General features: G+C 42.6%; 2 protein-coding genes and 1 long non-coding RNA gene across 4 annotated transcripts in view; 2 read left to right on the plus strand and 1 right to left on the minus strand.

Moving 5' to 3' along the window:
• CREBL2 (cAMP responsive element binding protein like 2) overlaps positions 1-8,189 on the minus strand; it is a 28,294-nt gene extending 20,105 nt beyond the window's left edge. The window contains exons 1-2 of the mRNA XM_044418307.1: positions 7,975-8,189; positions 2,905-3,114 (exon numbers count right to left, since the gene is read on the minus strand). Coding sequence (XP_044274242.1) covers positions 2,905-2,934 — 30 coding nt within the window. The 5' untranslated portion in view covers positions 2,935-3,114; positions 7,975-8,189. The remainder of the gene's footprint in view (positions 1-2,904; positions 3,115-7,974) is intronic.
• On the plus strand, positions 283-14,413 carry LOC123017157. Its single transcript, XR_006413544.1, has 3 exons — positions 283-425; positions 3,088-3,094; positions 14,399-14,413. It is a non-coding gene; the product is annotated as an uncharacterized LOC123017157 (long non-coding RNA).
• Positions 14,414-16,678: 2,265 nt separating this feature from the next.
• The window catches only part of DUSP16 (dual specificity phosphatase 16), a 67,459-nt gene continuing 58,019 nt past the window's right edge, over positions 16,679-26,118 (plus strand). Inside the window, exon 1 of one of the 2 annotated variants that reach the window (XM_044418302.1) lies at positions 16,679-16,716. The gene's annotated coding sequence lies outside the window, so the exon portion shown is untranslated. Of the gene's footprint in view, positions 16,717-17,065; positions 17,176-26,118 lie in introns of those variants that run through there. The other variant, XM_044418301.1, reaches the window with a different exon arrangement.

Raw genomic sequence — 26,118 nt, forward strand, 5'->3', positions numbered from 1 at the left:
CAAACCCTGGATCATTTTTGTTGCACTCCTCCAGATTCTAATTTTTCTGCATCTTTTTAAAAACTTGGTGCCCAGAACTGGACACAGTATTCCAGGTGAGGTCTGACTAGTGATGAGTATAGGGGAACTACTACTTCTTGTCATTTGGAAGTGATACTTCTATTAATGCATCCCAAAATAGCATTTGCCCTTTTTGTAGCTGCATCACATTGTTGGCTCACATTTAGCCTATTATCCACAATTACTCCAAGATATTTTTCTTGTTCAGTTCTGTTAAGCCATGTATTCCCCCTCTTGCATTGATGCATTTGGTTTCTTTTTCCTAGGTGGAAGACTTGGCACTTGTCCCTATTGATCTCATTTTGTTGTTTTCAGCCCAGTGTTCAAGTTTAACAAGATTGCCCTAGGTCTTCATTCTGTCTTGAGTGTTCACTATTCCATCCAGTTTTGTAACACCTGTGAATCTGATTATCTTTCCTTGTACTTCCTTATCCAAATCATTAATAAAGATGTTGAAGCGCACTGGGCCCAGCACTGAACCCTGTGGCACCCCATGAGTTACCTCCATCCAATTTGAAAAGGTGCCATTGACAGGCACTTTTTGTGTCTAATTTAGCAGCCGATTTTGGATCCACCTAATAGTTTTTCAATCTAATGTTTTGCTAATTCGCTTATCAGAATGTCATGGGGCTCTACGTTGGAAGCTTTGTTGAGGTCTAGGTAGATTATGTCCACCCCTCTGCTCATCTATTTATTTAAACTTTTCTATAGGATCCCATCACAGACGGCTCAGGACGGTTTACAACTGACCACTCATTTTGGAAGTTACCCAGTCAAAAAATGAGATTAAATTAGTCTGTCAGGATTTATTTTTGATAAATCCATGTTGGCTTCTATTACTTACTGCATTTTTCTTCAAGATGCTTGCAGACTGCTATTTTAATAATTTTCTTCAGAATTTTTCCAGGGATTGATGTCAGACTAACTGGTCTGTACTTCTCAGGTTCATCTTTTTTCCTCTTTTTGAAGATAGGGACACTGTTAGCCCTTCTCCAGACATCTGGCACTGTTTTCCAAGTTTTATCAAAGATAATAGCCAGTGGTTCTGAGAGTTCCTCTGCTACCTCTTTTATGCTGGTTCTGCACCTTGATCTGACACACAGTAAAAATAAACTTTTTGAGATCAGAGTAGCTTCCAATTTAAATCAGAAAGTAAGTGTATCAGACGTTTAGAAAGCATTATTGTGCCATGACTAGTAGCAGATATCATAGATCAGCTAATTAAAAGGTGATCTGTTAATTGGAAATGCCACATATCCCCTGGGATCCTAATTTATTTATTTTAAGATATTTAAGAACTGCTATATTACAGTAATTTCTAAGCAATGTACAAAAAGTTGTAATACCGATGTTTATTCTATCATGCAGCTGATGCATTTTGTGCAGTTGGGAAACAATTTATCTAACTAAGCTTCTTCAAGAAAATAAATTGAACTTTCTCTGATTATTTATTTTTTGGGACCAACTGCTTGATTCACTGGAAACATCTACTGATTCATGTACATATCACAGTGTGTGTAGTTATTCAACAGTGGCATACAGCTATGCAAACACAAAGAACACTACACAATTTAGCCATGTGCCATACCTTCCCTTGCACTATACACATATTAACATCCCCCACCCCATGCCAAGATGCTCAGATTTTCACCATCTGGGATTGGTGGGATCAGCAGTGTGCTGTATGGAAGCCTTTGAAAGAATTCCTTAAACCATATCTGCTCACTTGCTTTTGGCCTTGTGCTCTTATTTTGCTGTTCCTAGGCGCACAGATGCCGTTCAGCAGTGCTAAGGACTCAAGCTAAGCAACTTGCTTCGAAGTCCATGCCACTTCACTTGGACTCCACTAGGGGAAAAACTAGTGAGTGACTCTACCCAACCCTGAGATTTCTATTGTTTTTATGAGCAAGTGGCTTTTTGGCACGAGGAAGGTGGTGGGAGGGAGAAGTAGGGAGTAGGGAAGGAAGGTTGTGATACAGGTAGTTCCTGGGTTACATACTTAGGAATGCACAGAATGTCATAAAGCCTATGTGAATATCTCCCACGAAAAGCTGTGAATATCTCTAGGGAGTTATACAATTTGTTTGGCAACATGTCATCAGTGTGCACATAATCCCCTAGAGATATTCATGGCTTTTGCTAGAGATATAGATTTGTTAGAGCTATTCATGGCTTTCAGTTCAGCATTGTCAGCTTGTGTACCCATTCTAGTGTGTTTTGAGGCACATGTAGGGCCTTGAAGATGAAGCAGAACCACAGCAAAACAGTTTCTGGGAAGAGTAGAAGCAGAGGTGTCCAGATGACTTCTTGTCATTCTTTTGTTGTTGTTGTTTTAAAGCTTGAAATTCTTCAAGAGAGGGGGGCAAGAGGTTAGCACTGGAGTTGCTTTCTTGAACTAGGCCTCAAGAATTGTTTGTGCAGTCATTTTCTTTTTCTTTCCATAAATGGGCTTGTAACAGCTGAGGACCTGGTTACAAAGGGTGTCACACCGAAATCTGCAATTAAGGCTCAAATGATCAGTTTCTTGCTAGGGCAATTAGGTTTATTTACAATTAAACACATGAATCCATGGGTGCCCAAGACAGGAACACCCAATGCTTATTTCATTAAGGTTATATAGAATACACAAAAGGGGTGTGAATACAAATACACAGGAAGGTGATTGGATACTTTGATATGGATAGGAAAGTGATTGGATACATGTCACAGCAACATAAAGAAAAGTTACATTTCACTCTAATTAGATACCTTTGACAGGCCTTCTAAATTATCTAAATTATCTAAAGTTATCTGGAACAGGCTTGCCAAGTTAAGTAAACAAAAAGGTTACATGTGTGAACTTACAGGGCTGGGGAGGCACTCTGACAAGTCCATAAAATTACAATTGACAGTTACCCACTAATGGAGTGGGGCTGTTTGATCTTGTTAGAAAACACTCTTTCCTCTGTTGGAAGAGAAAAAAAATATACTCCAGGCGGGCAGAGAGTTCAAAAAAATAGGCTTAAAGTTGTGCACCCGGAACTCCAGTGGTGTTGTCTGTGCCAGCAGAGCCTCCTGTCAAAGAGAAGACAGTACAAACAGTATTCAGTCCACATACCTCTTTATATACCAGTCAGTTACCTCTGGCACCCTGGCCAGATTCTTTGGCCCTGCTACAGGCATTCCATAGAGTAATGCAAAAGGTGACAGCCCTAACCCCGCTAGGGACTGGGTCCTAATTCTTAGGAGCACTACAGGGAGTGCTTTTGTCCATGGCAACTTAGTTTCAAAGGTCACTTTCTTCAACTGCACCTTAATAGTTTGGTTCATCCTTTCCACTCTCTCACTACTTTGTGGTGCCACAGGATATGGTGCTCCAATTTCATTCCTAAAGCGGTCATCACTAATTTTAACACCTTGCTCGTGAAGTGGCTTCCTCTGTCGCAGTCGATTGCTTCCACAATTCCATAGTGGGGCACTATATTCTCTAATATCGCTTTCAACACTGCACTGGCAGTGTTAGTGGCAGTTGGAAAACATTCCACCCACCCCATTAAATGATCCACCATCACCAGGCAATACTTTAACCTTCCTACCTTTGGCAATTCAGTAAAGTCCATTTGTATATATTGAAATGGGCATATGGCCAATGACTGGCCTCCAAGAGGCTGCCATCTTCCCCTTTGACCATTCACTTTCTTACACACAATACATCCTTCCATTAATTGCTTGGCCAATGAGTAGATACCAATGCACACATATTTCTTGAGGAACATATCCACCATGGCCCGGGTGCCCCAATGACTCCCTTCATGTAATCTCCGCAGGACCATCTGAGCTAGGGGCTTTGATAGCCATTCGCTTCTGTCCGGCATCACCCATCGCCCCTCCACTTTCTCCCCTCCAAGTTCCTTCATCCTCTGGATTTCCCCTTCCTGAAACGCTGGGATTACATCTGGTTCTGGCAGTAAAGGAATTAAACTCTGGATTTTCACCTCTTCCTCCAGTGCAGCCTCTTTAGCCACCTCATTGGCCAAGCGATTCCCCACCACTTCCTTTGAAACCCCAGTCTGGTGTCCCCTTATATGGATCACCACTAATTCTTTGGGGAGTGCAATGTTCTCCAGGACCAGCTTCTCATGAGCTAACGCCTTCCCCCTACTAGTCAACAACCCCCTCTCCTTCCAGATCTTTCTGAAAGTATGCACTAACCCCAAAACATACTTTGAATCAGTATAAATGTTAACCTCTTCTCCCTTATACATCTCCAGGGCCCTTTTCAAGGCAAATAGTTCACTAGTTTGGGCCGACCAAGAAGGAGGCAGTCTTCTACTTTCCCATACTTCCTGGTCTTGGACAATCGCGTACCCATTCCTCCTTATCTCATCAATTACCCTGGAAGACCCATCTATGAATATATCCTTCGCTCCCTGCATCTCTGAGTCCTTAAGATCCTCCTGGCTTTTCGTCAACATGTCATTTGGAATGTACTTTCAAACATTCATGTGCCTTCTCACCCCCTCCATTTTTGTCCCTTTCAGGGGCTTGGAGGAACAGGGCAGGGTTTACCCCCATCCTGCTGACGAGAACCAAGTCTGGTTGCTCCATCAGTATTGCCTCATACTTCATGAGTCTGGAATCAGTCATCCACTGTCCCACTCACTTTGCTAGCAGGGCCCGTACTTGGTGGTCCCCAGTTACCACCAACGCTCCCCCGAATGTTAATTTGCGGGCCTCTTCCACCATCATGGCCGTGGCTGCACATGCCTGGATGCACTCAGGCCACCCCCTTACTACTGGGTCCAGTAGTTTAGATAAGAAGGCCACTGGTTGATTCTTTCCTGCCCACTTCTGTGTAAGCACCCCCAAAGCACCCCCCCTTCATGTCCACAAACAGATGAAAAGACTTTTCCAATGAAGGGAGGGCAAGCACTGGGGCCTTGACCAACAACCTCTTTAACTGGTGGAAGGCCTTTTCCTCTTCTGGTTCCCATACCAGTACTAAGGCTGGACCTGGAACAGCTTTTGATAGAGTATCTTTGTCTTAAGCGAAAAATCCAGAATCCACAACCGGCAATAGTTCAGCATTCCCAAAAATGTCCTCAAAGCTCGCTTGTTCCTCGGGAGGGCCATTTCCAAAATGGCCTTCACCCTTTGAGGGTCCAGCCGTCAGCTCCCCTTTGCCAATATATGCCCCAAGTACTTCACTTCCTTTTCCACTAGTTGAACCTTAGTCTTTGAGACTCGTAGCCCCTCCTTTTCCAGGAAGTTCAACAGGTCCACTGTTGCGCTTTCTACCTCTCCCTTTTCTCCTGAAAGGAGGAGATCATCAACGTATTGGAGTAAAGTCACCCCAGTGGGGGTTTGGAATTTACTCATCACCTCTTTCAACACCTGCCCAAATAAATTCGCTGATTCAGCATACCCTTGTGGTAAAACGAGCCATCTGAACTGTTGTTTCTGTTGTTTCCTCCCCGTCTGGGGATGCTCCCACTCAAAAGCAAAAAAAAAAAAAAAAAAAATCTCTTGAGGCCTCATCTAGGGGGCAGGACCAGTAAGCATCCTTTAGATCCAACACACTGTACCATTTATCTGAATGGGGCACCCTACTCAAAATAGTGTGCGTGTTGGGGACCACAGGATGGCACTGCACAACTGTGATTTATGGCTCCTAAATCCTGTACCATTCTATAAGAGCTGTCCCCCTTCCATAATGGTAATATGAGTGTATTATATGGCGACATGCAAGGCTCAATCAGCTCATCTTGGATCAGCCCCTCCACCACTGGTTGCAACCCTCTTCTCCCTTCCACTGATATTGGGTATTCGTTTTTGCATACCACTGTTCCTGGAACTTTTAGCTGCATCCGGACAGGCTCTACATTCATATGTCCCCTATTCCCTGGGGCGGCCCACACTCTTGGGTTCACCCCCTGCATAGCCTGTTCTGACTGGCTCGTTAAAGCCACCACCACCTCATTCTTTATACACATGACCTGGATCCCCACTCTGCTTATCAAGTCCCCTCCCAGCCAAATTGCAACTTCCAGGTACATAGACAAAATCACACCACACCCCCAAATCCCCTTCTTTTCTTGCATACACTTGAGTGGGCTGAAAAATCTTTGCTCGCAACTCATTCCCCCCAACCCCTTGCACAACCAAACTTCCCTCCCTTAATTGCATCCCTTTGGAACAAAATTTAAAGTAGATCTCCCTGCTCCTGTATCCACCATGAAAGTTAATTCTTCCCTTTCTGGCCCCACTCACACATTTATCAAGGGTTCCATAGTGGCAGGACCACTGAAAAGAGGGAACCCCTGACCCCTCTAGTCCTCAAATTGCATTATGCATACTAGCTCATTCTCCATCTCCCTCTGGAGACACTCCCGCTTCCAGTGGCCCTCCTGTTTACAGATGGCACACTGGTTCTTCCCTAGCCTTGGCCTGGCCATTCCTTCCTCATCCTGCCCCTCACCGCATACTTCAGTCAATCCTCCCCCACTTCCTCTTCCTCCACCATTCTTTTCCTTCCACCCCCTAGCTTGCCCTTCCAAAACTCTTCAGGGAGGGTATCCTCTCCCCTTCCCCTTCCTCTCCCTTGAAAGGCTTGCACCATTTGCATCATCAATTTAACCTTCTTCTTGTCCTTCTCATCTTCCCTTCTCACATACACTTTCTGAGCTTCACGCAATAAATCATCCAAAGTCCTATTCTCCCATCCATCCAATCTCTGCAGCTTGCCCTTTATGTCAGGCCATGCCTTTCCCACATATTGGTACTTCAACATAGTTTGATAGGCATCATTATCAGGATCCACATTCCCATATTTCCTCATTTGCACTTTAAGCCTTTCCAACCATTCACTAGGCATCTCTTCTTTCCCTTGCTCCACGCTCAAAGCCTTGGAAAGATTCATTGTTTGTGGGACTGCTTCTCGAATTCCTCTAATCAAACCTGCTGTATGGTCTCTCAATTTTTCCAAATCCTCAGCATCATTCCCACTCCACTGAGGATCTACCGTTGGGAACCTCATGGCCCCTTCTTGTGGCCTCTGAGGGTTATCCCGGACCCAAGCGGCAAGGGCTGCGGCCAATATCAGTCGATTCTCCTCTCCGGAAAAAAGAATCGAAAATACGCTTTGCAGTTCCTTCCAGAAATAATCCTGAGGGCCCAAGAACTGGTCCACCAGCTGGCTCACTTCCACAGGGTCCTCTGTTAACTTTGGTATGTCTTTTCTAAAGCTGCGGACCTCTGTGGCAGACAATGGGGCCTCCACATACCCCACCCCTTCAGCCAAAGGGACCTGGCGGAATGGCGCCATTATAATAGGCTTTGCATGCTCGTGCCTTTGGGCTGATTGGCGAGAAGTTCCCTTCCCTCAGCCCCTCCTCCAGCCTCTCGAGCTTGCACGTCCTCCCCCACCAGTCTTTGGGTCTCTGCTGAGAGTCCGGGATGGGGAAGGGTCCATGTTGCTGATTGGCACCGGCTCCCGTTCCCCCGCCCTGAGTGGTAGGGAGGGGGAAGATGATCCAAAGGATCCCAGTCCACCGGCTCCAAAGCACACATGTTCAGCAGCCCATTTCCGGGCAGCCACGCCCCAGCATACACCGCCTCCTCAGTTCCCGCCTTGCTACAATTTATGGTCGCATTCAACCGCTGGCAAAGGCTCTCATCACAAGATCCATACTGTGGCCACCAGAAACCCCCAGTGAGAGTATAAACCGGCCAAACAAAAACACAATAGTTCACCATTTTCTCCTTCTGCAATCCCCTTGCCTCAGGGATACTCTTCCAACGTTTTAACATCATCCCCAAAGGACTTCCCTCAGAAATATCCGGAATTCCCCCCCCCCCCTAGCAGGCTCACCCCTTACTGTCTCGATTCCCCATTTCCCCCTTTTTCCGATACAAAAGCAAAGAAAAATCCCTTACCTAGGTTCAAACGTGTCGGTTGAGGCTTCTCCCTGTTTAAGCCCCCAGAGGTCACCAGTCCCACTGGACCCCCTTGAAGTCTCTGCCGCTGGAGCTTTCAATCAGCCTCGGGCCTCCAATCGTCCTCGTTTCGGCCTGTGAGCCACTTACAGGGCTGCTGCAATATGCAACAGGATGCACCTCCCCTCAGCAGCTCGCCAATCCGAGCCGACAACGGATCTGGCAGGATCCCGGACGAGCCCCCAGGTTGTTAGAAAACACTCTTTTCTCTCTGTCGGAAGAGAAAAAAAATATACTCCAGGCGGGCAGAGTTCAAAAAAATAACTTTATTGCAATAAAGGAAGCCGTCAGGTTTCCATCCCTTTTTCGGCTTCCTTGTCACATGTTCGCATCTTATTTTATATACCCGGCTCCCCAGCCGCTTTGTCCCTCCTTTCCCCTTATTGGCTGGGTACTGAGAGTTTGCACTCTTCCGCCCGCCTACTCCGCATTGCTCCAATGCAACCCCCCCAGTCTCCCATTTCAGCCCTCCCTGCTGAGCCCTGATAGGTCATTTATCCTACCAATCCTGCTTATTTGTAAGCAGGAAGCCACTTAGTCAATCTCCAGCCATTTTGCTTACATGCCAGTTATCTCGCACTCTGTGTGCCGCCCCCCTTCTTTTCTTGCCGAAAAGGGAGCTTTCTCGCTCCTCCTTTTTTGCTCTTTCATTCCCCTTGTTCCAAATCACCTTCCTCCCCTTTTCCTATCATTCTTCACCACCAGACACTGAGGTGTCTTCCAAGTCCGTGTATTATGTATTTACGGCTGGACAGAGGGGCGGGATGGCAAAATCTGTTTTTCTGAATACAAAGGCTAATGCTTAAGGAGGAACTAAATCAGTAGTAGCTTTCCCATACTACAAATGGGAAAACGATGTTGAATTGGCAGCAGAGAGAGAGAGAGAGAGAGAGAATCAAAACCTGTCTGAGTAGAATTTGGCAGGCTTGCTCCCCTCCAAAGTGAGCAGGCCTGTAAATATTACCCAGTTCTATAAAAAGAGAAAGTTCTGATTATTTTCTTTGTTTTCTTTTAGGTTTGGTTTTGATTAAAACTGTGGCATTTTATTCTTATGGTCTATTGAAAATTAGCAGAGCAACTCAGAAATACATTCAGAAAACAAGCAAACAAAAAGAGCAAACAACATAAAGTACTTAAAAGCATGAATATGATCATGCTTCACATTCATGATCTTGTTATAATCTATGCAAGAATGATAATGAGCTAGCTTAACTCTTAAGATACTGATTTGAAAGAATATTCTACACTATTTTAAGAACTATTTCTTTTATTTTTTACAATACTGTATATGTAGACACATACATACAGATTCCCTTTCTCTCCAGTACCTGTAGCTGCTTTATGATTACTGTATTATTCCCATTATTGCAATACTTTCTTGTGTTTAAGAAGTCTTAGTGAATATGAAAGTGTTTCTTAAGTGTTTTATATACATAGAAAGGTAAAATATATACATATAAGACAAACATTTGGCTTATGTGATCCAACATACATACAAATTTGACTTAAGGATATTCCCAAGAACAGAATTTGTCCATAACCCAGGGACAACTTGTATGGAGGGAAGGCTTCAGCTTTTTGGCACACTTTGCTCAAGGCACCTTCTGCTACAGGGGTACCAGATGTCAGGCTGGAGGGAGCCTAGTTTTCTTTTTTTGTTACTAGACCATAAAGATGTAAGATATAGAATCGACTGCAAAAAACATGATTAGAAGTAAAGCATTGGTTTCTTGCAGAGATCTTGAAATAATTTCAAATAGTATGCCTTTTGGTACAGAAACATTTACCTGAAAAATAGATAGCTGTACCTTGATGCCTTTGTATAAGGTGGTATATACATGTTAATATGCAAATAAAATTGTTGATGTTATTTTGAATATTAGGCAAGTAAATGAACAATCCATTATAATGCAAGGACATAAGAAAAGCCATACTGGATCTGTGCAGGGGTCCATTAAGTCCAGCACTTGTCATGTTGCTAGTCGCAAAGTTGTGTCCAACCCATCGCAACCCCATGGACAACATTCCTCCAGGCCATTCTGTCCTCTACCATCCCCCGGAGTCCACTTAAGCTCACACCAACTGCTTCAGTGACTCCATCTAGCCACCTCATTCTCTGCCATCCCCTTCTTCTTTTGCCATCAATTGTTCCCAGCATTAGGCTCCTCTTCCTTCTCATTAGGTGGCCAAAGTATTTGAGTTTCATCTCCAGCATCTGGCCTTCTAAAGAGCACAGTGGCAAACCAGCTGCCCACAGGAACTCTTGAGTGCAAGATCTCCACCTGCCCAAGCTCCACAGCAACTGGTGTATGCAGGCGGTGGTGACACATAGCCAGCAATCCTATACATGTCAACTCAAAGGCAGATAGGAGTTGAATGGGTCTTACTTCCAGATAAGTGATTTGCAGCCGCAATATCATTTTATGTAACAGGATTATGGGAGGGATTATTAACATTACACTTTCCCCCCCTATTTTCTATTTTTCCCCTAAATACACACTTACATACTTATTTGACTATGTTGTTTTTAAAAGGATTTCTCATCAAACTCTTCCCCAAGAGAAAGGTCATGTGGTCACAAGACTAGTGCTTTTAAGATTTTTTTTCTTTTTCACTAAGTCTGGGGAAAAAGAAAAAAAGTCTCCTCACCGATGGTAGCCTAGCTATTTTTTCCTCCTGGGGAAAGAAAGAAGTAAAGAAGAGGTCCAGTAGGAGAAAAAGCTATCTCCTCTACTAATCATGTAACAGAGCTATGACATACATCCCATTTCAAAATTATTGGTCACTTGGAAGGACCAAATCACCTTGAGCCAAATAAATCCCAGAACGATGGGATCTAACTGGAACCTAGAGGCAAAATAAAGGCATAATATGGTAGAGCAGAGTGGAATCGAGGGTTAATTGGCAGAGATGTGTTAGATCTGATGCATTATGGGTTGAGTCTGGCATAATGAAACTTTACTAGGGGGCTCTGATTCCAAATCTATCTGAAAGGATGCCATTTATTGTCAGACAAAATGCAATCCTGTTTTGCAATCCTGTGGCCACTATGAAGGTGTGATTCTCATTCCTGAAGCTTGCATGTTCTTACCACTTGATTCACTTTTGTTATGTCATAAATCTCCATTCCTACTTAACAGCTGGTGGGGAGAATTAAGGCACAGTCCTGCACATGTTTAGACAGTAAATGTCCTACAGCTTTCAGTATTCCCCACTTCTTCCCAAGCCAGGTAACAGCATAAAAAAATAAATCAAAATACACCCAGTAAAAATAAAGCAGCTAAATTATACTACATCGCTTAATTCTGCTGTTGAATGCCAATTCAAAGAAATGAGTTTACAGCACTTTTACAGAACCTTCATAGTTAATGTTGAACATGTATAGACTTATAGGGGAAGGAAGTTCAAGAGATCTGGAGTAGCCTTATGAGAGCGATTCTGTGGTTCCTAGAGAAGGGCCCAAGACACCAGCGGAAAAATCATCCATGGTTGAAGACAGTCATAGGCCTGATCCCTCCTCACCCTGTCACAGCCAGAAACCTGACCTCAGAGAGGCAAGGAAGGGGAAGTTCTGGAGGGCAAGCGTGGGAGGAGTATGGGAAAAGGTGATTGTATTGTGAGGAGACAGTCAAAGTGACAGTTTTTCCCAGGCTGAATCTTTTGGTAGAGATTCCATGAATAAAAACCAAACAATTTGCAGGTGTTGTATTTTATCAAAGAGAATATGTCATTTTGGAATGAGAAAGGATCTCTAAGACATGTGAAGCTGGCCACTGCACATTTGCCACAGCTTATCTTAAGGGAGGCACAAGACAATATATTGGCCATCAGGCTGATAAACTGACCTTCAAAAATAGGTGTGCTTAATTATGTGACCATCTGAGCCTTCAGGAGCTGCAGGTCTGTAAGTCCTAAGAGTGTCATTGGTAATTAAACTCAGCATAGACCTAAACCTCAGGAGTAGCATGTGCTGACCATCATCTGGGATCTCTCTGTTGCTGCTTTTCTGGAACTCCCAGTGACACAAAAGAGTATTGAATAGCTCTGCTTAACAATACTGTATATTATGCTATAACAAAAAGTTATGCTACATTTTATGTTATTTGCAGGGGGCTGCTTACAGCTAATAACATGATGAGCTATGTTATTCAGCATTGTGAATAAACTATTTAATTTTCACCACTGCTGTGCTCATTGCTTCTGGATCCAAATGAAATAAACCCTTGCCTCCACTTGGGGGAGACTGGAAGGTCAGGACACAAGTTATCCCAAATTTCTTCCAGCCTCGTTCCTTCCCCCTCTGAAGCACCCTTGCTGGATGGGCTAAAAATTACTGAAAGCAGAATCTGCAGATTGGGAGGATGAGAAGGTGAGAATTGACTCTGCTGCATATCCTGCCCTGCACTGGATGATCCGATGCCTCCAAGTTCAGGGGCTTCTGATCACTGACTGAACAGTCAACAGGACTGAATACTTAGAGTGCCTTTCTATGCACCCTTGCCAAGAAGTGAAACTTAGCTGAACATGATGGTTATAATAGAATCTATGGGGGGGATGTGGGTGGTGCAGCGGGTTAAACCTTTGAGCTACTGGGCTGTTGATCAGAAGGTTGACAGTTTGAATCTGCACAACTGGATAAGCACCCAATACTTTGTCTCAGCTCTTGCCTATCTAGCAATTTGAAAGCATGCAGGCGCAAGTAAATAAACAGGTATCACTTCAGTGGGAAAGGTAACAGCATTCCTTGCATCTGTGTTTAGTCATACCAACCACATGACCACAAAAGCATCTTTGGACAATGCTGGCTCTTTGGCTTACAAGCAGAGATGAGCACCAGCCCCAGAGTCAGGCATGACTAGCACACAAGTGCTGGGGAACCCTTCCCTTTACCTAGTCCTAGCCCAAGCTGCCCAGAAATGGCCCCCAGAGGCCTCCCATTTAACCACCCACACAGACTCTGATCCCTTGGAACCTCCAGCCTCAATTACGTATCTCAGGCATTTTCTTCAAAGCCAAGAGTCTTACAAACCAAGAGTCTTAACTCCCTCACCTCAGTGGAAACAGCAAGACCATAGTCAGACTGGCCCCAGTTAGGAAAATGAGGTAGAGGCCTCCGGAGGCAGATGGTGTGAATGGGACATCAGTGGTAACTCTAATAGTTCCCCACTGTTGCAGATCAGCTAGCCTGCTGCCTTCAGGCATGGAGAAGGATGCTGTCCCAGCACCAGTGTGGAAATGAGATTCCAATGCCCATCTGGTTTGCTTCAGTAGGGAAAAGAATAGGTGGGGCAAGGGAGGTCACCATTCTGACCTGTACCTCAAGTAGCAAAATGTCCTAGGCTACCCTTGTTGCTGATGGCTTTGTAAATCAAAAATAGCCTTTTGAATAGTATTCAGTGGGTGCAAGATCTTTGTTTACAGTGCATTTAGACCATAAGTACTTCAGCTTTATACACACAGAGTCTAATTAACACATGACAGGAGAGGCTGGTGTAGAAAATAGGCATTTTTACATCCCTTCCTTACATGTATATATTTTATTTACTTATAATATTTAAATAGTGTTCCACATCAAAACAAATTCCAGAACTGTGAACAATGAAAAATAAACCAAAAGCTCCCACATATTAAAAGGTTTTTGTTGTTGTTTTGTTTTTAAACAGGACACCAATAAAAACCATGGCCAATTGATCAAGGAAGGCATCCTGCAATAAAAATGTTTTCATAAGGCACTGAAAACATCAACACGTTGGTGCCTATTTTATCTCCAGGGGCTGGCACATACACAGAAAAGGAGCTATCACACTAAACACTCTGATAATGGAGAAGGGTTCTCAAGTATCCAGGTGCCAAGTTGTGAACATCTTTATATGCTGGAACATGATCCTTAAACCTGGTAGCATACACAGATATTCAGCTGCATGCTGAAAAGGGCCAGCTCCTGCCAACAGCCATGCTGCTGTGCTCCAGCTTCTACATTAGCCTTAAGGGCAACTCCACACAGGGCACATAGCACTAATCTAGTATTGAGGTTACTAGAGCCTGTAGCACTATTGCCAGGCTATCCCTGGCCAGGGGAGTCCATAGCTGGTGAATAGCTGTCAGGGCTGCCATGCTACTTAGAACTCCAGCAACAATGGCAGATCTAGGAGAAACTCCAGACTATGGATTTCAAAGAGAGTGAAGTCCCATCCAGAATAGGTAAGAAGCCTATTTCCCAGACTCCGGAATTGCTCCCCATCAGGGCTTCCATCTCACCAAGAGTCAGCTTCAGTTTTTTGGCCTTCATCCAGCCCATCACTAAGTCTAGGCACCAATCCAGGACTTTCACAGCTTCACCTAATTCAGATTTCATAGAAGATAGTGCTGTGTATCATCAATATACTGATACACCTGGCTCCAGATCCCTTAATGGACATTCCACAGCTTCATTGAAGAAAAGATGGTACACTGTGGAACACCATAGCAGTTGCCAAGGACCTGAGGAATAGTCACGCTATGTTACAGGATTGATTTCAGAATGTAGGTAACACCAGAACCACACAGTATCTCTAATATCCAGCACATAAAACTGATCCAGGTGGATACCATGGGTGATGGTGTCAAAAGCCAATGAGAAACAGAGCAGAACACATGGTTGCATAGCCTCTGCTCTCTCCCAATAAAGTTCATGGGTCTAGATAATCAGCATTCTTCAAGACCTGTTTGCTGTTGCCCTGCAAGAAAGAGGTATTTGTGACTGGGCAGTAGTTTTCAGATACCACTGGGTCCAGTTTAGGCAAGAGCCATTGCACCACTGCCTCCCTGAGTACACAGAAACTACTCCTTCATGCAAAGATGTAATTACCGCTCCCTTGGACCTACCTGGTCATACCCTCTTGACTAGCTTTTATTAGGCAGGAAAGGCCAGGATCAAGAGGGTATGCAGTCAGTCATATTGCTGCAAGCACCTTGTCCATGTCATCAAACCATAGCAACTGAAACTGATCCAACAAAATCATAGAGATGGTGGCATCAGACACCCCAGCTGCTGCGCCAACAAGTACATCAAGTTGATTGCAAAGATGAATTATTTTTATCCTCCACTCCAATGCAAAAAGGTCACAAAGGGTCCTGGCATGACATTCACTATTGTGAGTGTTAAGAGCTCCACTAGACATTACTCAAAGATGTAATAGAGGCAACAAAATAATTTTTTGTTGTTTGCACTGCTGCAGAATATGCATAATTAGGTGTTTTCTGGCAGTGGTTTTCAACCTTTCCACAGCTGGGGATTGATGAAAACAGAAAACTACCTTGCCAGTCTGTGGCAAGCAAGATGCACTTCCCCCCATGGACCAGCAGGAAATCTCCCACTGGTCCACGGATTGGTGGTTGAAAACCACTGTTCTAGGGTGTGCTTGGTCATCTTCACTCTAAATCTTAAACCATTTGCACTCTAGTCAATGTCCTGCCTGTTTCTTTGACAGCAGCCCCCCAGTATGCCAAGGAAAAGACCATTTTCAGCAGCACCAAAGAGGGCACTGAGGTGCATTCAGACTGATGGCCCACTGCATTGCATTTTTTTTGCATTGGGATTAGGGCCTCAGATGAATTACCAGCTCTTTCCACTGGAAAATCCCCAAAAGCATTCAGAAGTTCATTAGATTCCATTGGTCTCCTGGGGCTAACCATCCAAATGGGTCCCCCACCCCTGCAGGAAAGAAATAATGCCATGAGTTCTAGTCTCACCAGGAGATGGTTTGACCATGACAGTGGGGTTACTCCCACACACCCCACCCAAGTCTTAGAAATACACACCAGGTCAGCTTTGTCATCTGCAGTTAAATCGCTAATGAGTGCAATTTTATTGCAGATCGACGTATCATTAAACGGCAATAACAAAAGACATTGGATTAACCATACACAAGTTCTGAATGTGCTAAACAGGCAGCTCTCCGTAGGAAGCCTAGACTGGTTTGCGGCTTTGCCAGTACCGCATTTGAAAGGTCTTTCAACTGGCAGGAATTCTTGTATAGGTGAGAAGGACATCTCTCAGTCTGTGCATTCCTATGTGTGCTTGTGGAAGGGCGTGGATTAAAGGGAGGATGAGAATCCAGATTTATAAACCACAAGGAAAACAGACCATGAAAAAGGGAAAACAAAAACAAACAAAAGTCGCGAGGGAGGGGCACTGTGAGAAACCGAAGAGAAATGGAAGTTAGAAAATCAACACAGCACCAGATAGATTAGATAAAGCCGTGGCAGAAGAGTCGCAGCGGCTCCCTCCCGTGAAGCATTGCCTCATACTTTTAGCAGCGCGCAGCTGCCTCCGAAACAAAGTATTATTCACCGAGGAGTCTAATGAGAATTCCTCCTTCCCTCCCCCCGCGTCAGCCACCCGCTTGCTGAGTTCAATTGCCTGAAGCCTGCGAATTTCACGTACATGTATCTGCGAGAGAAGCGGGCAGTGGTAAGAAAAGCTAGAAAGACCGAATGGGGTGGGGGAAGAGCGAAGGGGCGAGGGGGCAATGGGGCAGCGGAAGAAGATGCAGCCATTGCCCTGCCGCTCCTTCGCTCGGCTCCGCTGCTCCACTCCCCGCGCCTTCCCTCAGGCTACGTTCATTCACTGGGATTGGTTTCAAATGACGCCATCTCTTTATTTTTACACCAATGACCTCATCTCAGCAGCGGCAGCAGCCTGTAAGTTTACTGACCAGCGAAAACTCTTTTCTCTCTCCTCCTCCTCCTCCTCCTCGCTTGTTTTGTTCCCTCCATTCAATCATTAAGCGTGTTTGCTCCCTTTCTTTAATTAGACCAGACTTTTAAAAGAAAAAAAAATCTACCGATAGCACATTTTTCCTCCTCCTTTTCCAACTTCTCTTCAAGTCATCTTCAGTGAGGAAGAAAAAGCTTAGACGCTTCCTTCCTCTCTCTCTCTCTCTCTCCCCCCTCCTCCCCGTCCTCAGCACCCTTCCTACACCCCCCCCTTCCCCGAACCCCAGAAAAAAAGATACCCCCCCCCCCTCCGGGAGAACCGAAATACTGAAAATTTTCCCAGCGGCTTTGAAGAAGGGAGACTTGAGAGAGTCTGGCAGAGTGAGAAGAGTCTGGTGGCAGCTCCTAGTCCTTTTAAAGCCAAGGCAATTTAGAGGGGGAAAAGTAAGTGTTTGGAAACAGAAAAGGCAAAAAGACAAGGGGGTTGGCAAAAGGATGTTTGGGGGAGAGCTTTGTCTTCTCCCCCATCCCATATATAATTGTCCTCTAAAGTAGGACCTGGAATTCAAATGAGAGTGGGCTATAAAAAGTGACATAAAATAAACGCTTTCTTCTGCCCCGGTACAACACATAACTATCTGGGATTTCTTAGTACCTTCTTCACTCCATGCTTCTCCATTGTGGACTTGAGTCGAACGCCTCCTCTTCCTCCTTTTAAGGGTTGTGCTGTAAGAAAGATTATTATTGTATTATTTGAGGGGAGGGAGAAAGTAATTATATAAAAAGTGGGACTGCTCACCAATTTTGTGGCTACCGTTATTTATACTCTCGTCTTCATACTATTTCTGTTCCTTTTATGTTCTCCAGTTGCTTTCGAGGTTTGATTTTTAAACGAAAATTTTTTGAAATCTATGTTTTTGATGTTGTTTGTCTACAGTCCTCTGTTTCTCCTGCCATAGAACAGAAGTGTAAGACACTTTTTAAAAGAAAGTGTCAAATGTCATATCATTTTTAATGTCTTTTTGTTCCCCACCCACCTGTCCTTGTAGTCTTAAATGCTTGACTTCAAAAGTTATTCTGGAAAGCGCTCAGGGAGATACGGGAATGTAGTTATTTGCATTAAATCTTTTGCACAACATAATGAGCTTTGAGAAGGAATGTGTTCCAAAAATGCATAGTCATTTGATTAATTAAGTGCTGTTTTACTGATCATCTTCATGAAGTTTCATTTCTGTATAATGCACATCTACTGTTGCTTCCTCTTTTTTCCTGATGAAACTCTTGCACCTTGACAGATGAAGCCCTTTATCAATTCATCTCCTTGTTGTTGGAAACTTCACTTACTGAATTTTTGCCTGTCAAAATTTATTGGCAATCTTTTCTAGGAATCCTCCTTCTCCCCTACCCTAGCCCAGTACAACTTTTGTAATTCTTGCGTACCCATCTTTCTTAGTAAACTAGTAGGGCTTTGAATAATCTAAATAAAATTCTATACATTAAGGGACCTGTCAGAAACACTAGAACATCTTTTTAGAAAATGCAGTATTGCTGTACAGAAAACAAAGAGTACTGTTTTGGGAAAATTGATTAGATTTATTTTTTGTTTGCTTGCTTGCTTATTAGTATATTATTTGATGGTTTAAAAATTTAGTAAGACCTCTATAAAACTATTTTTCATAGAAAGTGAACTACCTTGGCCTGTTGACTTCTTGCTGATTTAGGTATTTGTGACAGTTCTGTTGCATAAACTGATCCACAAGCAAAGTTGATTTTGCTTCCCTAATAAGACTCATTTAAAAAGAAGGATATTGAGATATTAAAATTCACATTATTCTTAGTTTATATGTTAATTTCAATGCACTTTTCTCTGCACTTGTTAATTTTAAAATTGTATCTTTTTCCATATTTTTATAATGCCTAACATTATCTAATATATAAGTAACTTATGAACTGACAATTGACAATTCAAGAGTTGAGGAAAAAGACCACACACTTGAGAGTATGTGAGTATTCACATTAAGGGCTGCGGAATTGTTCAAATCTGTGTCGATGATGTAGCAGCATGATAGAAATCACCTTATTAAAAGTGAAAAATCATGTTGGGCAAGAGATTGGTTTATTGGTGTTACTAATAAATTTGCTCAGCTAATCTGTTAACATGTCTAATACTGTAGCATTGGAAGCATGGTTACGGTGCATTGGGTACAATGTTGTATTGTGATGTGATATATCTTGGTTTAAATCTCCATTAATATATGACTAATGTGCACCAGTGTAGCATGTATATAGTCATTATGACTGAGAAAGGTAGAAAAGCATGCTTCTGTGATCATGGTAATAGGACACATGCATAATGGTCATGTAAGAGTCCCCAATGTAACTATAGAGCATGTACATATGTGAAGTCATTGCATGTGGACTACAGTTGTGGACCATCACTTGGTGTAGATTTTAATCTGTGTGAAAGAGGGAAGGAAGGTACCAGTACACTGAATAAAGATAAACAAAGTGCTCTGTTTATTAGGGTGCAACATGTTTCGAACTGGGAGCCTCTTCAGTAATGGCTGTACTGATACAAGAGAGCTGGAGGCCCTTTCTTCCATCCTGCAGCTAGGTGCAAGAGATCCAGAGAGATGTTCAGCCTCTGTTTGGAGGGCTTCTGCTCTTACTGTCACATTGATCCTAATGTTCAGCTTAAACCCACCCTCCTCTAATATATATTACAATCCTGTTCCTACTTTTTTGGAAATAGGCTTCATTGAACTCTGTGGGACTTATATGTGCAGGATTATAACCTAACCCATTAAATCTAATGCTGTCATATAGAACAGCATAGAAGAGGACTGCCTTTTTTGTGTTTCAGCCCTTTGGGACTATCAGTTTTGTCCACCCTATAATCTTTTATTCTTCAGGCTAAACTTATCAAGATTCTCTAGCCTTTCCTCATAGGATACATCTTCCATAATCCAACCATCTTGTGGAACCAACTTCTCTGATCTCATTTTAATTTGTCTAAATACTACTTAAAGTTTAGTGCCCAGAACTAGGCACAGTATTTCAGATGAGAGTAATGTAGCATAAAATGAAGCTATTACTCCTTGTGACTTGCAAACTATGCAGCCCAAAATTGCATTAGCCTTTTCTGTAATCACATCACACTGCATACTCACTTTCACTTTCAATCAATGACAATCCTGATTTTTTTCATGTTAATGGATGCCAAACCAAATATTATCTATAATATACCTTGGCATTTTTAAAATTTTGCACTCATCAATCAATTTGTCTGTCAAATTTCTGTTAATTTTATCCTGTGTTCTATTACATCAAGGTCATTTTGTGTTATATTCTTTTCTTTTGAGGCCCTGGCTGTCCCTCCTAGTCTTGCAGCTTTGATAAGGATTCCCTTCATGCTTGGAAGTAATTACTAATAATATTGAAATGTATGGGTCCAGGATGAAGATCTCTGGCATCTTGATCAGATTGATGAGGAACACTTGAGGCAATGTTTCATCTGATATGTGTAATTAAACAAGCTATAGTTTGTTAAGCATGGGTTGTTCAGGAGTGTTGAAGAAGCAAAGCATGCTGACTCTTGACTGTTCTCTCAGTTCCTGTGCACTAAATACTGTAAAGATGTCCCATCCCAAGGTTGTTTTCTATGCTGTACAAATCCAGGATTGCAGGTTGTTGAAGGGGAAGCAACCCAGAGTTAAAATCCACGTTTCATTCTTGGGTTATAGCTCTTGAGCTGTCTTTCCTGCAATAGCCTAGAATTCTGGATTTGCATGGAGCATTCCTGGATTTAGCACATTGGAAGTAGGTGGGAGTCAGTTTGCTCACCCCCATACATCCCCAAACCAACCAAGATTAGTAAGCTATGAGTTATTCATGCGGTGAACCAGATCTCTGAATAGCGTTTCCCAACCAGCTGTGAATCTACCAGATCATATTATCTAGACTACAGTTAGCCAATCTGAATATGATGGAGGACTTTGTCAAATGCCTTTCTGAAATCAAGGTTAATTACTTCCACAGTATTTCCACAACATACTGAGCTACTAATCTGACTTAAAATAAAAGAAAAAATAATATTAGATGGCAGGATTTATTTTGACAAATTGATATGCAGTACTATTGATCACTGTATTGTTCCCAAGATGCTCCCAAATTGACTCATGTAAGCATTTTGATAATATTGTAGCTGTCAAAAGAACTAATGAAACAGACTTCCACATTAATGCAATACACTGTGGGTGGAAGTTATTCCAGATAGTTTAATCTAAAATGGAATGGTATCATCTAGGGTGTCTTCCTTTCACCATGCTTCTTTCATTGGTTTGTAAATAGCCAGTTGCATGGTTCGCTGTGGCAAGTATGAGTTGTGTCCAGATGACCAGGTGGTGTATATGGTAGTCTGCTAATTCCCTGTTAACTGCTGTGAGTTTATTTACAAGACTGGTTTCATCCAGAATGTAGTACTGTAGCAGAAGAGTTGGCTGTACTTTTCCAGTGCTGATTGTTCAGACTTGTGTCTGTTCTGCACGATCGTGAGTGATCAGTCTGAAAAAGCTACTATGGTGGGTGATGAATACATAGGAAGATCTTAGAATGGTGATAATAAGCTGAAATACAACCAATAAAACTGATGAACATGCATTTCATTTTTACATGGAAACTGAAGAACACAAAGGGAAAACAATTTCTCATTTAAAAAGAAACTTTTTAAATACTTGTTACCAAATATTAACAATATTTAGTTGTTAGCAAACATGAATGTCTCAAACTCTTTAGTGCCATTCAGTCATTCAAAAGGGGGATTGACAACCTTGATCTTGCAGTGTTCTCAGTGGTCTGAAGAACCCCTACCACCCAAAAAAGCAGGCTGCTGACATAGTGGATGATTAACATGCTGAAGGGGTGGGGCCAGAGCTGGAGCCCTCCCTTCCTTTTTAACACTTTAAGTACAACTGAATAGGCCTAATGTTGCCTCAGTTTTTGTTCAGTAAAGATAGAGAAATTACTGAAGAACTTTTCAGGAGCATTTATTATGCAGCCTGGGCCCTATATAATGTATTGTTGGCCCATATTAATTCACAAGACATCCATTCCCACCATGGTTCCCACCAATATGATGCCTGCTTTCCCACAAAAATGGATTGAGTATAAGGACTTGGCAAATTAACACCAGCTAGATATTTTAAGTGACTGTAATTCAGGTATTAGGACATGCATTGCCCCGTTTAAAGTTGCCCACACTTTTCTTATGGGGAGATAGGCATGAATGACAGGGAGATAGAATTTCCCATTAATACCTTTGAGGTTGTCTTTTGTTCCACACAGAATACTGCTGGTTCAGAGTGTGGTGGCTCTTTTGCACTGATGCCAATCCCTATAAATAAGCTTGCATAACCATGGCTTGTATATAAATAGTATGCTCCATTGTAAGTGGAGATCGCTGGCCTACTTGTTTAGTAATAGAAACCCAGTCTGTTAAGTTGGCAAGCTGTGTTTCATTGAAATGTTGCATGAGACTTTGCAAGGAAAGCTGGACTCAGTCATTTAAATAGGGGATGAAAAGTTCTTGCAGTTTCCATGGACAGACTACTGGAAGGTAAGTAAGTTGTAGTTCAGCAACAAGAAATCATAGTGAAGCTATTGTCTTTACAGATAATGCCAACCATTATATTGGCTTGCATTTTGAGAAGTCATGCTTGGTGAAAAGGAATTATTAAGAATTATTCCTAACTTATTGATTAGGATTCATTCTCAATATTCACACTTTCAGGGCAGAACACAGTGACATAAGTTTTGAAGCAATAGGAGGTATGGTTTCTCCTCTTTAGCACCTTTAATTAAATTTGAATGAAACCACTGAAAGCTGCAATAGCACAGAATCAGTTGTGCAAGGGTCATGTAATTAAATTAGTGATTCCTTTTTAGTGCTACAGGTTTATAAAGCCTATTTGCTAACTTTTCTTCTTTTTATGAAAGAAACATTTGCCACAGTTGTTCCTAGCCCGTTTTGAGCTGGGGTCAGCTAACCCAGAGGGCCACATCATGCTTGTAAATTTATTATGAGTACATGTAAAATATGTGTTTGCAGTGTATGTGTATCATACAAGTCCATTAATGGGAAAGGTGGGATAGGCTGCCACTTCCTGTCAAGTTTGCACTACTTTGCTTGCTCTCATATGATGTGTGAAATTGTGTGGAGCATTGTGCCCCCTCCTACTTACTATATGGGACTTTTAAACTTTTAATAGTCACATGACATATTGGCTTATTACAGCTGCTTCACACTATGAACTTACTCAGACAATCATAGTTTAATAAACCTCATTCTGCCTCCCTTCTTAGCACTTTGCAATTAATCCTAGTAAACCTGAATTAACCATAGTTCCCCATTCTGCCTGACTCAAAAAGCTACCTTGATTCAACTTCAAACAGTGGTTTCAGATGCTGGCTTGTTTTGAACCTGCTATCCATTGTTTCCTGGTTGAGGTATAATAGGAACCTTTGGGTTAATTGAAAATATCCTGCCATATTGAAATGTGCCAAGAAAGGAGTAAAGGGACAGCATAAGGAGACCTATGCAAAAAACTCCTGTATATGTTAGCGTATTAGGTTGTGCTATCATCTTCTGAAGTGGGCTTATTTGTTGCACACATGTTTTCCAGCATTTGCTTTGGTACATAAACATGACTGTGTTTGTTTGATTTATGTAGTGTGCTTCAGAATGCTTCTAGGCAGTGCTTTTTTTGTAAGAAAAAGAGTTCCGGAACTCATTAAATTATTTACCTTTCGCACGTAGTCAGTCACTGTACACACACCCACACACATCAGTTGTGTAATGAAACATAACGGTCGCCGCCTGTAGTAAGCACTTAGCGCACGACCACACGAACAATCACAAGCTGAGCAGTGCCACAAGCCGAGCAGCACCATCACAACCAGCGTGGACCAAGTACGCATGCATCGGATTTGGCACACAAGCAGCCCACATGCACCGTTTTAATGATTTTGCAGCCAACCTGCTACGCTCGACAGGGTGATTCAAATCCATGTGGACCAAACATCAAATTTTCAAAAGTTAATTTTAAAACTTGGAAAATCTGTTGAAAAAAGGTGCCGGAACTCTGTTCCGGTACATTCTATGACAAAAAAAGCACTGCTTCTAGGACATTTTACTCATCAAGGTATCAAGAGGTGTTGGGTTCTCCTACACTCTTTATGTGTTCAACATTGCAAACACCATTCAGCATGGAGTGATTCTTGGCCCTGCACATATTCCCCTTAACTTTCTAGACTTGACAAACTCCTTACTGGGCCAAAGGCTTCATGCCCTACATCTCAGTCTCCTGTTTTGCTCATTCTTTTGTCCATTTTCTTCTAGGTTGTACACATTCAGTTCTTAGGCTTCTCTTTCCACAGAGTGATTCCTTATCCACTAATATATTTCCTGTTCACCTTTTTATGAAGTCCATCAGGTATATCTCCCCACGTCTCTTTTCTCTCCTGTCCTTCAACTACTAGGTTTGATCCTCTGGCTCTGTGCTCTTTTAACTCTTACCTTGTCCTGAAATCACATTCTTATGTCATACTGGCCTGGTGTTCTTTCTGCCTTCATTTCTTGACTTTTCTGTGTGCATATTTAGATAGCCAAACTGGATGTAAAAGTACTTTTTAGCCTCTGCAAATGTCCTCTTGAGGCAGCTGATGTAAGTCCCTTCTCTGACACACACAGCAATGTGGGAGTCAGTTCTGTGTGGCATAAATACACCCCACCAAGTTGCACACATGAATATTGCAGAGACCTAAATCTGAAACTGCCTGATTACAGAGTCAAACCATTGGGCAGGGTGGATTTGATTTAAATCACTAGTCAGTAAGACTAGATTTAAATCATGGCTTTCTACCTAATTTGCATGCACACATGCCTTACCCATAGGTAGAGGAACTTTATTAAAATATTCCCAAACTGGGTCTCTTTTATGACCTACTGTCATTGCAGATTTTCACCTCTGGGGAAAGAATAATATAATAAACCTCAGACTATACTCAAAAAAATCCAAAGACTTGTGGAGTATTCTGCTCAAAAGGCTTCACTTTCATTTTTACTGCTTGCTCCTCCCTCTTTCATGCTTTACTTTTTGAGCCTATCAATTCCACTCCCATCAATCTAATTCTGTTCACTGAATTTTTTGAAACCTAGCACTTAAGAGGTGTAAGATGTTGATTCTTTGTACATAGATTTGCAACAGAACAATAGGATTAAGATCTTTTTCTCAACTCTGTATGTTTATTTTGTAATATTTTGCTGTGAAGAAGAGGCATGTAAAGTTTTTGAGAACTGTAAAACCAAGCATCTGTGATAATATTTCTAGACAGAAAAATTGCCCAGTAATCTTACAGAAACCTCTGGAAGAGCATGACATTATGAATGGATTAATGGAACTCATTTACCAAAAAATTTGAGCATTGCATGAATATGCAGCCTCATGGTATAAAATTAAAATAAACCTTATGTCATGATAAGAATAATCTTTGCACTATAATATATCTTAAATAGAAAACTAGCATTAGATAGATTTTCATCAAAAAGCATTTTATTTAAAAAATTCAAGTTAACTCAAAAATCTGGTTTAAATTAAAAAAAAACTTTTTAAAGAAAAATATTTTTTAAATCCACCATGCCACTGGATCATCTTGTGTAGAAGTACAGTGGTACCTCAGTTAATGAACTTAATTCGCTAACCCGAATTGGTAACAAACCAAGTCAAATTTCCCCATAAGGTTCAATGTAAATAAGGTTAATCCGTTCTGAACCATAACTTTATGTTACACGTAAAGGACGGCATATAAAAGTTTTAAATAAATAAATACTTTTTTTAAACCACAAAAATATGAGCCGCATCCCCGGGCTGCGGGCCAAGTCACGGACACCTTGCCAAGCCCAAAGGTTGAGGCAAAGCAGGAGTGGGGCTGCGGCTCCTGCACCTCCACTGCGGCCTTCTGAGGGCAAGCCGCAACTGCCAAGCAGCCGTCATGCTTCTTCCTCCTGCAGTGGGGATTGGTGGGAGGTGTCCCACTCGGCTGACCGCAGAAAGCAGCCCTTACCTCCCTCCTCGCGGTCCTCTTCTGGCTGAGGGAGCTGCCTCGTGCTTGCCTCTCCAGCCTCCCGCTCCTGCTCCCCTTCCTGGAGCCGGGCGAGCGCCTGTGCGGGACCTTCCCCAGGGTTGGAAGTGGGGCAGTAGCGAGGACTGAGGAGAGTGTGCCCTCATGGTTCCCCCTCGTGGTTGGTGGGGAGAAGATTATTGTTTGGAGTGTTTGTGCGGGAACATGACTGCGATCGTGGTTGTCACCCGATGCGGAGTTCGCAAACGG

The sequence above is a fragment of the Varanus komodoensis genome, unplaced genomic scaffold (genome assembly GCF_004798865.1).
Source record: "Varanus komodoensis strain SLA01 unplaced genomic scaffold, ASM479886v1 scaffold9, whole genome shotgun sequence".
NCBI classification, from domain to species: domain Eukaryota; kingdom Metazoa; phylum Chordata; class Lepidosauria; order Squamata; family Varanidae; genus Varanus; species Varanus komodoensis.